Source organism: Megascapheus bottae, chromosome 1, assembly GCF_031878675.1.
Source record: "Megascapheus bottae isolate mThoBot1 chromosome 1, mThoBot2.hap1, whole genome shotgun sequence".
Classification (NCBI taxonomy): Eukaryota; Metazoa; Chordata; class Mammalia; order Rodentia; family Geomyidae; genus Megascapheus; species Megascapheus bottae.
In genome coordinates this window covers 102173414-102185487 of record NC_143509.1, presented here as the reverse complement: position 1 = coordinate 102185487, position 12074 = coordinate 102173414, and the positions used below count along the sequence as shown (strand labels likewise).

Below are 12074 nucleotides of genomic sequence, written 5' to 3'. Positions count from 1 at the left end.
GATGCCCTTGAGAGGGGGGCACCCTGAGCACTGATGGTGGGCTGAGTGTGTAGTTGTGTGTGCCTGTGTGCAGGCGTGGGCGTGGTGCACACATGCTGGCTTCCCAACATTTACTCCAGCGCCAGGACATGATCTCCGCCTCTCAGCACCATTAATGCCACAGCTCAGCCCACGGGCAGAATTCCCCGCACAGTGAAGTGCACGTGAGAAGCCAGCCATGCCTGGCTCTGCCAACAGGCCAGAAGCCGTGTTTGCTGTCAGCAACAGCACCTGGCTTGCTTCTATCTCTGTTGTCTCTGTCAACCAGCAGTCCTTTCAGGACTTCTATAAACACTTAACCAGACTTCCTCCTCATTTTTAAATGTTTGGTACCAGTTTTCTTATCCCTTCAGGCCCTGCTTTTGCTAGTTATTCTGGAGTTGGAGCTTTGTGTAGTTTCCAGTCTGTACCAGCCTCAAACTATGGTCCTCCGGGTCTCAGCCTCCTGAATTGCTAGGGTGCAGGCATAGAGCCACCAGCATCATTTATGATGATTTGTCAACAAGTCAAAGACAGGCAAAACTAAATTAAGTATTTATGAGGAAGCCTAGCTATAGGGATTCAAATTCTGGCTCCCTTACTGCCTATGTATGTGACCTCAAAAGAGTCATTTCGCACCTCCCTTTCCTTCCTGCAGTCCCCCAAACAAGCAGATGATAACAGAACTCAGCCCCTATGGTTGCTGTGAAGATCAAACACTGGTGGAATTCTCAGCATAGACTTCAAACTCATTTGAGACAATAATCGCCGCCATCATTTCACGAGAAGTTGCCTTAGGGCTTATATTGTTGACCCAAGGTATAATGATTCATGCATTGAAACAGGATACAGACCCATGTAATCCAATAAAAAAAACCCACACAAACAACTAAGAACTTATGGGATGTTCTTACTGAAAGGGATTCTCAGTTGTCCTTGGGAAATGAAAAATGAACATCCATGTAGAGACTAAGTAGCTTGAGAAAAGGGATTCTAAGCGCAACTGGGCATTGCCCTTTTTGGACCAGAACCTGTGGGTGGAGACCCCTTGGGATACCGAGAAGAGGAGGTGGTGGTGCTGTGGTCCTGCAGTGACTCTTAGGAAGCCACCGACTTGTGGGATTGCACCCAGCACTTCAGTAAAACGTGGTCTAAGTCACTAACCAGAAAGTGCCTCCTCTTGTCTGGTTCATCTTGTCTGTTTCACCATGACAAACTGTCTAGGTGTAAAACCGCTGCTGAAAAGACAGACAAGGCTTGGGGCCTAACTACTCTATGTGTCCATCGCTAAGCCATTTGGAAACTGCTGGTTCTGTTTCCATGGAAACTGCTCTCCTTCTGAAAGCTGCACCCGAATGATGCTTTATAATGGAGCCAGGCCTGTTATTTCAGATACTCAGAACGTGCTGAGACCTTGTCCTAAAAACTGATGATGATGATGGTGATGGTGATGGTGAGGATGATGATATGATGATGATGATGATGATGATGATGATGATGATGATGATGATTATGATGGAGGAGGAGGAGGAGGAGGAGAAGAAGAAAAAGTTGAAAGGACTGGAGTCATAGCTGGAGCAGTAGAGTGTTTGTCTAATATGTGCAAGATATGTCAAGTCATGGGTTAGATCTTCATAAGAATAAAAAATAAATAGCTTCAAGCCAGGTGTGGCAGCTCATGCCTATAAGCCTAGCTACTCAGGAGGCTGAGATCTGAGGATCAAGGTTCAAAGCCAGCCAGGGCACAAAAGGACCTGAGACTCTTATCTCCAGTTAACCTCTAGAAAAAATGGGGTTTGGCCCAAGGGTAGGGCAGTAGCCTTGAGCTAAAGAGCTCAGGGACAGTGCCCAGGCCGAGTTCAAGCCCCATGACCCACAAAATAACTTTTTTAAAATAGATAAATGGTTTCTTAAGATGAAAGAGCTAGCTGGATCCAGGCCCCGTAATGGGTCGACATGTGGTTTGCTCAGCCCTTGTCTTTCTCAGATTCCTCTCCACCTGGGCACTGCGCTGACAGTGTGCCTGGCTTTCCTGGAGTATGGAGAGTGTGACTACACAGCCACGGTGTTTAGAATCTCGTCTGGGCCCACCACGTGCCAGGGGCCATGGTTCCTTGGCCCAGGAAACACACAAGGGTGTGGAGCATTGGCATCCAATACTCACAACTTCTAGCAATCTCCTAGCACTTTTGAAGAATAATGCTTTTGTTTTTGTTCTTTTTTTGTGCCAGTACTGGGGCTTGAACTCGGGACCTGGGTTGCTAATTCCTGAGCTCTTTTTCTCAAGGTTAGCACTTGAGCCATAGCTTCACTTCCAGATTTTTGCAGTTAATTGAAGAGGAATCACAAGGGGGGTGAGAATGTTGGAATAGGTGACATTGATCAAGAGATACTGTATAAATAAATCACTTGGATAAATGGCAACTCCTTCCTACAACTACTTTACAAAGAATAACATACGCTTCTCCTGCCTGGGCTGGCTCTAAACCTGACCCTCAGATTTCAGCCTCCTGAATAGCTGGGATTATAGGCATGAGCTACCTGTGGCTGGCAAAAAAATAATGTTTTCTACATCAAGTGCCCTAACAATGTTTTTTGCAGTAGTCCAAAAGGAGAAGGAGCTCAGCCATCCATGGATATCGTAACATAACCAATTTTTCATCATTTATTTTATTTTTCATTTATTTTTGTTATCACAGATAGCAAGAAATCCAAGTCTAGAGCAAACCCACTTGCTGTTTCCTTCTCTCCTTTTCTAACACCTAAATATTTAAAAATTTTCTTGGGTGAACTGGAACATCAGTGTATATGAGCAGAGCAGACGAGAAAAGAAAATCCACCTATCTCTGTGCGAGCTGGAGGAAAATACTGGGTTAATCTGTTTTGGTTAATATATATGCTTGTCATGCAAAATGAATCAACTTTATTCCAACAATGCGGCGAGAGACATCAACAGAGGGAATATAATATGAACCCCCTGCCTTTGCCCTGACACCCTGAATCAGGGTCAGGAGACCCCAGCAACACTGCCAGTGAGCTGAAATGTTGTCATTCCTGTTCAGGTTCCACATCAAACACAGCCCACTGTAGCTTGGAAACATGTATTTGATGAATGGTTATAATCAAAGTAACTTCATTATGTAAGCATAATAACCCAGCCGAGAAGATATTTTAGTCTGTGCTAAGAACTTATTAATTCCTAGTGGGGGAAAATCAGGCTCTTTATAGGGATTAGAACAGCCTGGTGTGTGGTCTCACTTGCTGAAACTTTCATGAACAATAAGTATTTGGACAAGAGGAATTTGTGACTCTGAAGCGATGATAATCTCGCTCTGCTTCTGCAGGGCCTTTCTTCAGAGGCCCTCGGTGAGTTCCACCAACACAACTTTAGTAATCCCCATCAGGATCCTGGAGGCTGTTGTTCTCATGCTCCTGTAGAGGAGTAAACAAGAAAGAGACCAAGAGGCGAGGGACCCCCAAACAGAGAACGCTGCTCAGCCATTGCAAAATTGGAGGGGAATCACACAAAGAATTGCAGTCCGTTTTCCTACTACAAACTTGTTCGAGAACAAAGGCTTTCATAGCAGAGATCACAGCAGCATTGGACAATCACCACCCAAACATTCGTTCACACATCTGTGGGATGAATGGGCAAAGAAAACACAGTCTTTCCATTGGTTCGAATGTTATTCAGGCTTTAAAAAGAAGGCAAGTCTGACATACCCTGCAACGTGTATGAGACCCGAGAAGAATGTTATACTGAGTAAAAGAAGAAATCACAAAAGGACAAGTATTGAAAAAGTTTACATCTGGAAAATGTTAGAAAAATCACATTTATAGAGACAAGAAGTTGCCAGGGGCTGGGCTTGGTGAAAAGGAAATTTCCTGACGTTTGGGAAGATGAAGCCTTTGAGGAGCTGGACTGTGGTGGGGATGGCAGGGCTAGCTTACTGTGTCTGCTGCCACCTGTAGTGGCATGGGCATTGTGTGTTTTTCTATGTAGGGCTGTCTACATGGCATACAAAAGCTCATTACGTATGCATGGGCTGCCACAGACAAAGCAAAGCCATGGCTTCCACTGGAACTCACCTACAGCCTGGAGACATCCAAGGAGGTGCTGAGCATAGAGTCAGGTGGCCAGAGAGCTGTGTAGCCAGGCTTTGCCTCCGATTCCCAGCCTTGTTGCCCTGCTGACCCCACCCCGCCCCCTGCCACCTCTGTGTTGAGTGGAGAGATGGAGTGACTTCTCAGGGCACAGGACTTTGCACAGAAACACATGATTTGGTGGTTCCAGTCAGTGGAGCTGACTCTCTGCGAGGTCCTGAGTATCACTTGCATTTGAGCTTTGTTTTCTCTCTCTGGTTTTGTAAAGGGATTGTCCCAGATCCTCAGGGCAGGAAGCTTGTCTAGGTGGGAATTGATCTAGTCTCCATCAGAGAAGAAAATCATTCTAAGATCCGTATGTGCAGGACACATCCCCTCTTCGAGTTTTGGTTTTCACAATTAGCTGTGGAAAGGGAAGGGAAAACCTTGATTTCTAACATGCATGAAGAAGTGCCAGCATGCTGCCTGGGTAGGCGGGGATGGCCCTGGGGCTGCAGGCCCTGCAGACGTAGGCTGCAGCAAAGTGGGTCAGACGATGCTCTCTTGTCCATGTGCATGCAATGCAGATGTGCTGAGTACTGGCGGAGCTGATATGGAGCTGATAGACAGTGCCTCATGAAGGACATTTGCAAACCAATTCGTCACCATGTAAACCTAGGCCAGCCTGAGTAGTAACTTTACAGGCCAGAGTCTCCCTGTGAAACCATCTCATCCACTGTCACACGGCAGAAGTCACAGGGCTGACATGCTGTCAGGTCTCAGCACCCATGGCCGTGACAAGTGGAGAGGCCATGCCTCCCAGAGTTAGCATCTCAAAGCAACCACAGTCACAGTCCTTCTAGAAGTATCCTCTCGACCGCTGGAACTGGACAAGGCATGGGCTGGTAGCAGCATTTCTGATTCAACGCTACATTAATTCCCCAGGGTTACATTCAACGTGCATTTTATGATAGGAGGAAAATGGAGGGGATGGGTAGTGTTGGGGGGGAGAAAAATGGGAGGGTTGACACTGAACAAGCTGCACTTACTCATAAACAGATGCGTGCAATTATAACTCCAATATGCAGCCACTTAAAGATATAAAAATATGATCAAAAAAAACGGAAAGAAGGACATTTGCCATTTTAGGGTGTGTGTATAATTACTGGGGCTTGACCCAGAGCTTGGCAGCTTTGACTGTTCTGCTCAGATCAAATAGTCTAACACTCGAGTCATACTGTCAGCTTTTTATAGTTAATTGGAGATAAGAATCTCCCAGACTTTTCTTCCCAGACTGGCTTTGAACCATGATCCTCAGATCTCAGCCTCCTGAGTAGTGAGGATTACACTCATGAACCACTGGTACCCAATTGATGCAATTGTTTTTGATTCACCAGCTATCAAATCCCTTATTTCAGTTCTACTTACTCAATGGATGCTGAAAAGAGTGTCAAAAGAGACCAAAGCCATCATGCCTGCTGTGTCCTCAGAAATTGGCCTTTCTTTCATGCCTGACCATTTGGTAGATTTCTTTTCCTTTCCACCACCAGTGGACAGTGTGGAAACCTGCGTGAGATGGCCCTGAACCCTGAACTATTAAACATGGATTGGTTTTCAGAGCAGAACTTGGTGGCCACATTTCCGGTGTTATTCTGCTAAGCACAAGGAACCTGGGTCCTTGTTGGGAAACAGGGAGAGACCAAAAGGTCACCTTCCGAAGCTAAATTATGTGTGAGCCTCACATCCTACTTAAGGCGATCCTCATGGTCACTAATTGCAACAGCAGAGAGCCCATGTCTGCGTCAGGCCATGCTCTGAGCTCCCAGAGAACACGCACTTTTAGAGGAATACAGATACCAGCTTAGCCTTCAAAGCAAGGGAGGGTAGTTGAGGAAATGAAGCCAAAAGCAGGTGTAAGATTTACTTTGTGGGTTTATCTTCTTGAAATATCTCATTCCTTTCTTACGTGTTTCCAAGTCTGTCAGAACTTTATGCAGGGATGTCTGTATGTGTAATAGTACATCCTGCATCTCGAGGAACTGGAGTCCATGTGGGCCTAACTCAGGTGCACCAGTTTGCTTCTCGTGGATTTCATTGTTTGAGCTTGCAAGCTTGTGTTCAGCAGAGCTCGTTCGGGGAAGATTCTAGGGGAGGGGAAGGGAGGGCACAAGTTACCCAGTCCTGTTACCAAACTAAGGTCACTTCCCTGCTGATTTTTTTTGCATGAATTTCACTCCAAACCTGTGGAGAATCCAGCGAGTGGCTCATTATCAGGGAGTATATTTTTTCTTTGTCTGTAATACAAGCCACAGTTGTTTACACCTCCCTTTGTCCTTTTTATTTGGCTCTCTGTGCCTTTGCTCTCAACACAGAGCCCTTTGAGGAACCGAGCCTGGAATGCCTGACTTTTGTCCTCCAGCCCCTCACCGACTCGAAGAACTGCTAGGATGGCACCTCACACCTTCTCGCTCCCACTTTGGGTTTTGCCCCTGGTTTTCGGATGAACTTGGGGAGGTACTTATCTTAAGTAGGCCACCCCAAATCCTGGGTAGTGGATGGAATGGAGGTGGGTTTCATCTTATCCATTGTCAAGAATGGAAGCCTACAGACTCATTTTAGAAGAAGCAAAGGAAACTGAGGAAGCTTGACTAATAAAGGTTCCCATTTCCTCAGTAAGTTGTGGAGAAGCTTCTCTACAGTGAAATTCGGAGGCAGGGGTAGATTGAATAAAGATTTAACTCACAAGGTTTATAGCAACCCTTAGAGGTAAGGGTAGTAAGACGAAGCTGGTGTGGTGACTCACACCTGTACTCCTAGCTACTAGAGAGGCTAAGAATGAAGAGATCCTGGTTCAACGCCAGCAGAATCCAAGAGATCAGGCAGTAAAAATGTGAAAACTAGAGGTAGAGCTCACGTGATAAAGTGACAGCCTAGCAAGAGTGAGCCCCTAAGTTCAAACCCCAGTCCCACCAAAAGTATTTCCTTTAATGGTGAGATGTGAGTACAAGGATGGTTTAACCGCAGTAGGGATCTGATACTGATGTTGTCATCTCCCTGAGGGAAGACAATGGAAATGCCAGTGGCTTGTGGTGAGAAAACTGGGAAATTCTCTCTTTCGGGCCGGACACTTCACAGGATGACCTCATGCCCGTCCATTTTCCTGCTTAACTGTGACTGACATTCATAATATGCATGTATCAATAAGTTATGACAAAATCTCTTATACTAGGTACAACTAACATACACCTATAAATTAAAAGAAAGAAATCTAGATGTTTACAGAAAGAAGAGACTAAGACTCCTTCCAGAAGCATAAGGAAGTAAAATCCTTTGCCCAAATGTCTCAGGGACATAAACCAGGCCCAGGACCCATCTCTGCCCCCAATAGGACAGGAAGAGAACAGCAGGCCTGTAAATGTGGATCCACCCAGCAGTCTGTCCCACCAGGGACCTATTTAATCAAGTGTTATTTTTCTGCCCCTTTCTTCTTTATATTGCTTGTGATTCTTGCTCGGCGATTTCTTGGATACGTTTTACTCCAAAAGAAATGTCTCCGTACACATACTCGAGCTGCCTGTTGTGATAGGGATCACTGAGGATACTGCTTTGCTGAATGAGTTGCATTTCTTTGGGTTTTTTCAGTTCCTGCCATGATCATGTCCTATCCAAATACGACCCTGGCTACTCAGGGTCAGAAGAAAGAAATGAGCTGTGCAGCCCACGGTGAGAAGCCCATCATTGTCCGTTGGGAGAAGGAAGACAGGATCATTAACCCTGAGATGGCCCGCTACCTGGTGTCCACCAAGGAGATGGGCGAGGAGGTGATTTCTACTCTACAGGTAAAAACACCACAAGCCCCACAGAGCGCCACCAGCTCTGGAGTGTCTATCCTGTCACATAGGCTGGTGTGTGACGGTGATCAGTTGTGGACAAGGCACTCGCATTTAATAGGAAAGAGTGCCTGTCTGCCCCCCTCTCATTCAGCAAAGATTACTGGGTAGCTTTCAAATGTGGCCTGGCATTACAAGGGTTATTAAAAAGTACAATCATGGCCAAGTGCCAGAGGCTCCTGCCTGTAAATCTTACTCATTGGGCGGCTGAGAGCAGGAGGCTCACAGGTCACGGTCAACTTCCCCTCCCCCTTCTAAACTCACAGCTGAGTGTGGTGGCTCACGTCAATTGTCTGGGCTGTGGAAGAGGCTGAGAATAAAAGAATCATGGTTCTAGGCAAACTTGGTCAGAAAAGTCTGAAGGATTCCCTGTCTTTGGCAAGAAGATAGGCATGGTGGCATGTGCCTGGTTTCTCAGTTGTGACAGGAGGCCTGAGATGAATGGGTGGTATGCTAGCTGCATGCCTGGGCAGGGGGTGAGAACCTATCTCAAAATCAACTGGCATAAAAGGAGCTGTGGGCACCGCTCAGCGGTGGCATGCTTGCCTAGCTTGCACAGGACTCTGAGTTTAAATCCTCAGCACTGAAAAAAAGGGGAGAGGGGAGAAAAATAACCACTTTGGTGATAGCATTTCAGAGACCACAACTACAACAGTTTTCTTAAAAGGCTTTTTAAAGGACAATTACTTCAGTGAGTAACTATGCTTTGCACGTGTTTTCATTTCCTATCAGGAGAAAACTTGGATGAGACTTAGGACAACAAAAGTACTTTAATAAAAACTATTTTGTAACTTTAGAAACAATCAATATAAAGATATTCTATCATTAACATAGGTTCCCAACAGCTAAAAAGGATAGTCTCCCATGTTAAAGCACAGTTGGTGTTAAATCCACCCATGTCTTTACTGTGGGGAGCGAATGGCACAGTAGCACATAAGAGAATGACTTAGAGGCTCTGTCTTTGGAATCGATAGCGGTTCTCTTACGAGAGGGCAAAGCTGGAGTTCACCTGACACAGAAGTCTGCTGAGGCCTTTAGCCAAAGCCCTGGTGCAGTACACCTGAACCCCCACATTCACAAAGAACTGTGCCTGGAGCTCCATAGTCACCAAGACCCGAGGTCCTCAAAGCCTCTCCACAGAGCAGCAGTGCATTGCCTTTCCACATGCTCTCACACTTGCAGTACCTGTCTCCATGTCAGGGTCAGGAGCCAGTGGTCTGCTGTGCTGGTTAGGGCACGGTGCCAAGGACAGGCCAGCATGCTTGGTACAGATGAGAGCTCTATTGTGAAGACTTCAGTGGTGGCTGGTTGGGTCTGCAGGTAGAGACCCCAGGGACACATGAGGCCAGCTATGTTTCTAGAAGTATTGCTTTAGTCATGGTTCCTTTGATTCTGTAAAAGCATGCCCAGAGGAAGATTGCCGGGAAGGTGGGTATGTGATGGGATGCGTCCTTGACTACGCTATCCGATTTGACAACCGGCCAGGGATTACGAATCCAGTTTCCCAAAGCATCTGCTGAAATGCATAGCCTACATCAGCCCTGCCATTGCATTTGAAATCATTTCACCAGAAGGCACATGTATGAGCGAATGTGCGTGTGTGCGTGTGTGAGTACAAAAGCAGAGAAGGGGTGTCTGCATCCCCAAGCCGTCCCCATGCATCTCCAGCTCCATACTGCTGAGTAAGATGGATTTCCTTCTTTGCCCATAGATTTTGCCAACTGTGAGAGAAGATTCTGGCTTCTTCTCCTGCCATGCTATCAATTCTTATGGGGAGGACCGTGGAATAATTCAGCTCACAGTGCAAGGTAGGAAGCAGATAGGACCCGGGGTGGGGGGAGAAAGTCTTAAAAATAACAGCATCTCAGGAAAGCAGGTATGATCCAGTACACTCCATTCTAGCCTCTCAAGAAGTCATGAATATGCATAAAGTCAGCATATGGTCAAAGGGCAACCCTGAAGCCCAAGCAGCACAGCCCCTTCCAGAATGAAGGCGGGAACTCTGAATGAAGTTTTATCCAACCACATCCACACTAAATATATCCATCAGGAGGGAAAGAGAAGTTGAACATCACAGGTCAAGATATGCTCTGATTTGGAGGTCTAAAACTAAAGAGACCTAGAGATCGAGAGCTTGAGATTAAGAACGGAAACTGTGACCCCCCCCAAACCTTCCAGATTCGGCCAGCAAAATGGTCACATAAGTCTTGATGGACACTGCAGGCTGACCCCTGTAATTCTAACTGCTTGGGAGGTTGAGAGCTGAGGACTGTAGTTCAAACCTGGGCAGAAAAGTACAAGGAGATTCCCAGGGTAGTGTTCTAGCCTTGAGCAAAAATGCTCAGGCACCATGCTCAGGCCCTGAGTTCAAGCCTCCGTATGTCACTAAAAGAAAAACAAAACAACTCTAAGTCCATAAAAAAATGAAACTTCTCCTCTCTCTGATTAGGCAAAAGTAAAGGGATACTTCCAAACACGAAGTGTCCCTTCTTGCCCAGTACAAATAAGTCATTTTCAAGTCCCTCTCCTCATTACCAGCGTCGAGGAAGTCTGAGCTGCTTTGCACTAACTCCTGGTGTTCCTGTCCTTGGCACAGAGCCCCCAGACCCTCCTGAGATTGAGATCAAGGATGTCAAAGCACGCACAATTACGCTCAGGTGGACCATGGGCTTTGACGGCAACAGCCCCATCACCGGCTATGACATTGAATGCAAGAATAAATCAGGTAAGTCCTTTATTTCCTCCAGCGCTACCAAAGTCGTTTGTTTTCTCTCTTTTATTATTTGACCTATAAAAATGTAACCTGCTCAGCCTACAGAGGCTCAGAGCACACCTTCCTGCTGCTGGTCACTGTGCTTGGATGAGTGTGTCTAGGATTCCTCTGAGCCCGGGCTCAGGTTTCCCCCTTAACTATGACCCCCTGAATGTCTGGCCTGCTCCTTCATGGCTTCTTCTCCATCCCTACCACCCATGGGCCTACAGGCATCTGCCACCAGACCAGGCTCCTGCTGGGACCTCTCCTAGCATCGACTCCCACTTCTTAACTGGGTGATGGCCTAGAGTACAAGCCTGTGTGCGGTGCCCTGAGCACTAACAATCGGGAGCCTGTGAAATGCGGTGTGTTAGAATGCAGTGTAGTGGGTTTCTGCAGAAGGAGGCCTGGCTCTGCCATCGTGGGACCCTCTCCCTGTAGCAACCTCCTGAAAATGATTCAGGGATGGGGCAGGAGAACCTGGCCAAGAGCTCACACATAAAATGGAGCGAATACTACCACTGTGGCTCCTAACTGGAAATTTTATCATGCCTCATAAGATGTGAGGGACAGGAGCCTGTCTGAGCAGGAAAGGTTAATGCCGTTCTTAGAAGCCACAGAAACAGCCTTATCTTTTTGTTTTCTGGGCACCGTGTATGGCTTTAGATTGCTCTGTTGTAAGTGCTTTGGTGTCCTGTGAGCTGAGCTGTAGGAACAAACCAAGCTCAGGGTGGCTGGAAAATACAGGCGCAGAGGGAGAAAGGCTTCCATAAGTATGCTGGTGACAGAAACAAGGACAGGGGAGGATGGGTGACAAGTGTGAGGCTGGCCAGCAACAAATGTGGGGGGAGCAGATGACATTAAGAACGGCTGGAGGAGTGTTGGGACTGGTTATGCTTGCAACAACAGTCGAGAGGGTCTGATCACCGGGTCTCAGGGCTTGGCCCAGGCTACAGACGACAGTGTGGCATTCACAAAGTCCCAGGAAGACCCACATCCTCATTCAGCCAATACCATCTTCACTGCATGGACGCTTACTAGGGCTTCCTGTGGCTCCTGTGTCTCTTTCCTCCCTGCTCACTTTCACTGAAGTTCATTTTGATAAATATTGTATCTGATCACAGGCACAGAGGCATTGCCTCTGTTCCTCCCCTAAGAGTGACCTCCTTTGTTCTCACTGTATGTCAGTGCCTAGAGTCCTGTGTAATTTATCATGTCCTGGTGTATTTTAGATCTGACATCCATATTTGAGAGAAAACATGTGCTGTCAGTCTCTCTGAGCTTGGCTTACCTCACTGAACATGGTTTGTTCTGGGTCCATCCATTTCCCT

General features: G+C 46.7%; 1 protein-coding gene across 1 annotated transcript in view; it reads left to right on the top strand.

The window, feature by feature from the left end:
* Dscam (DS cell adhesion molecule) overlaps positions 1-12074 on the top strand; it is a 342911-nt gene that overhangs the window by 227836 nt on the left and 103001 nt on the right. The window contains exons 12-14 of the mRNA XM_090331431.1: positions 7744-7940; positions 9703-9799; positions 10588-10716. Coding sequence (XP_090187557.1) covers positions 7744-7940; positions 9703-9799; positions 10588-10716 — 423 coding nt within the window. The remainder of the gene's footprint in view (positions 1-7743; positions 7941-9702; positions 9800-10587; positions 10717-12074) is intronic.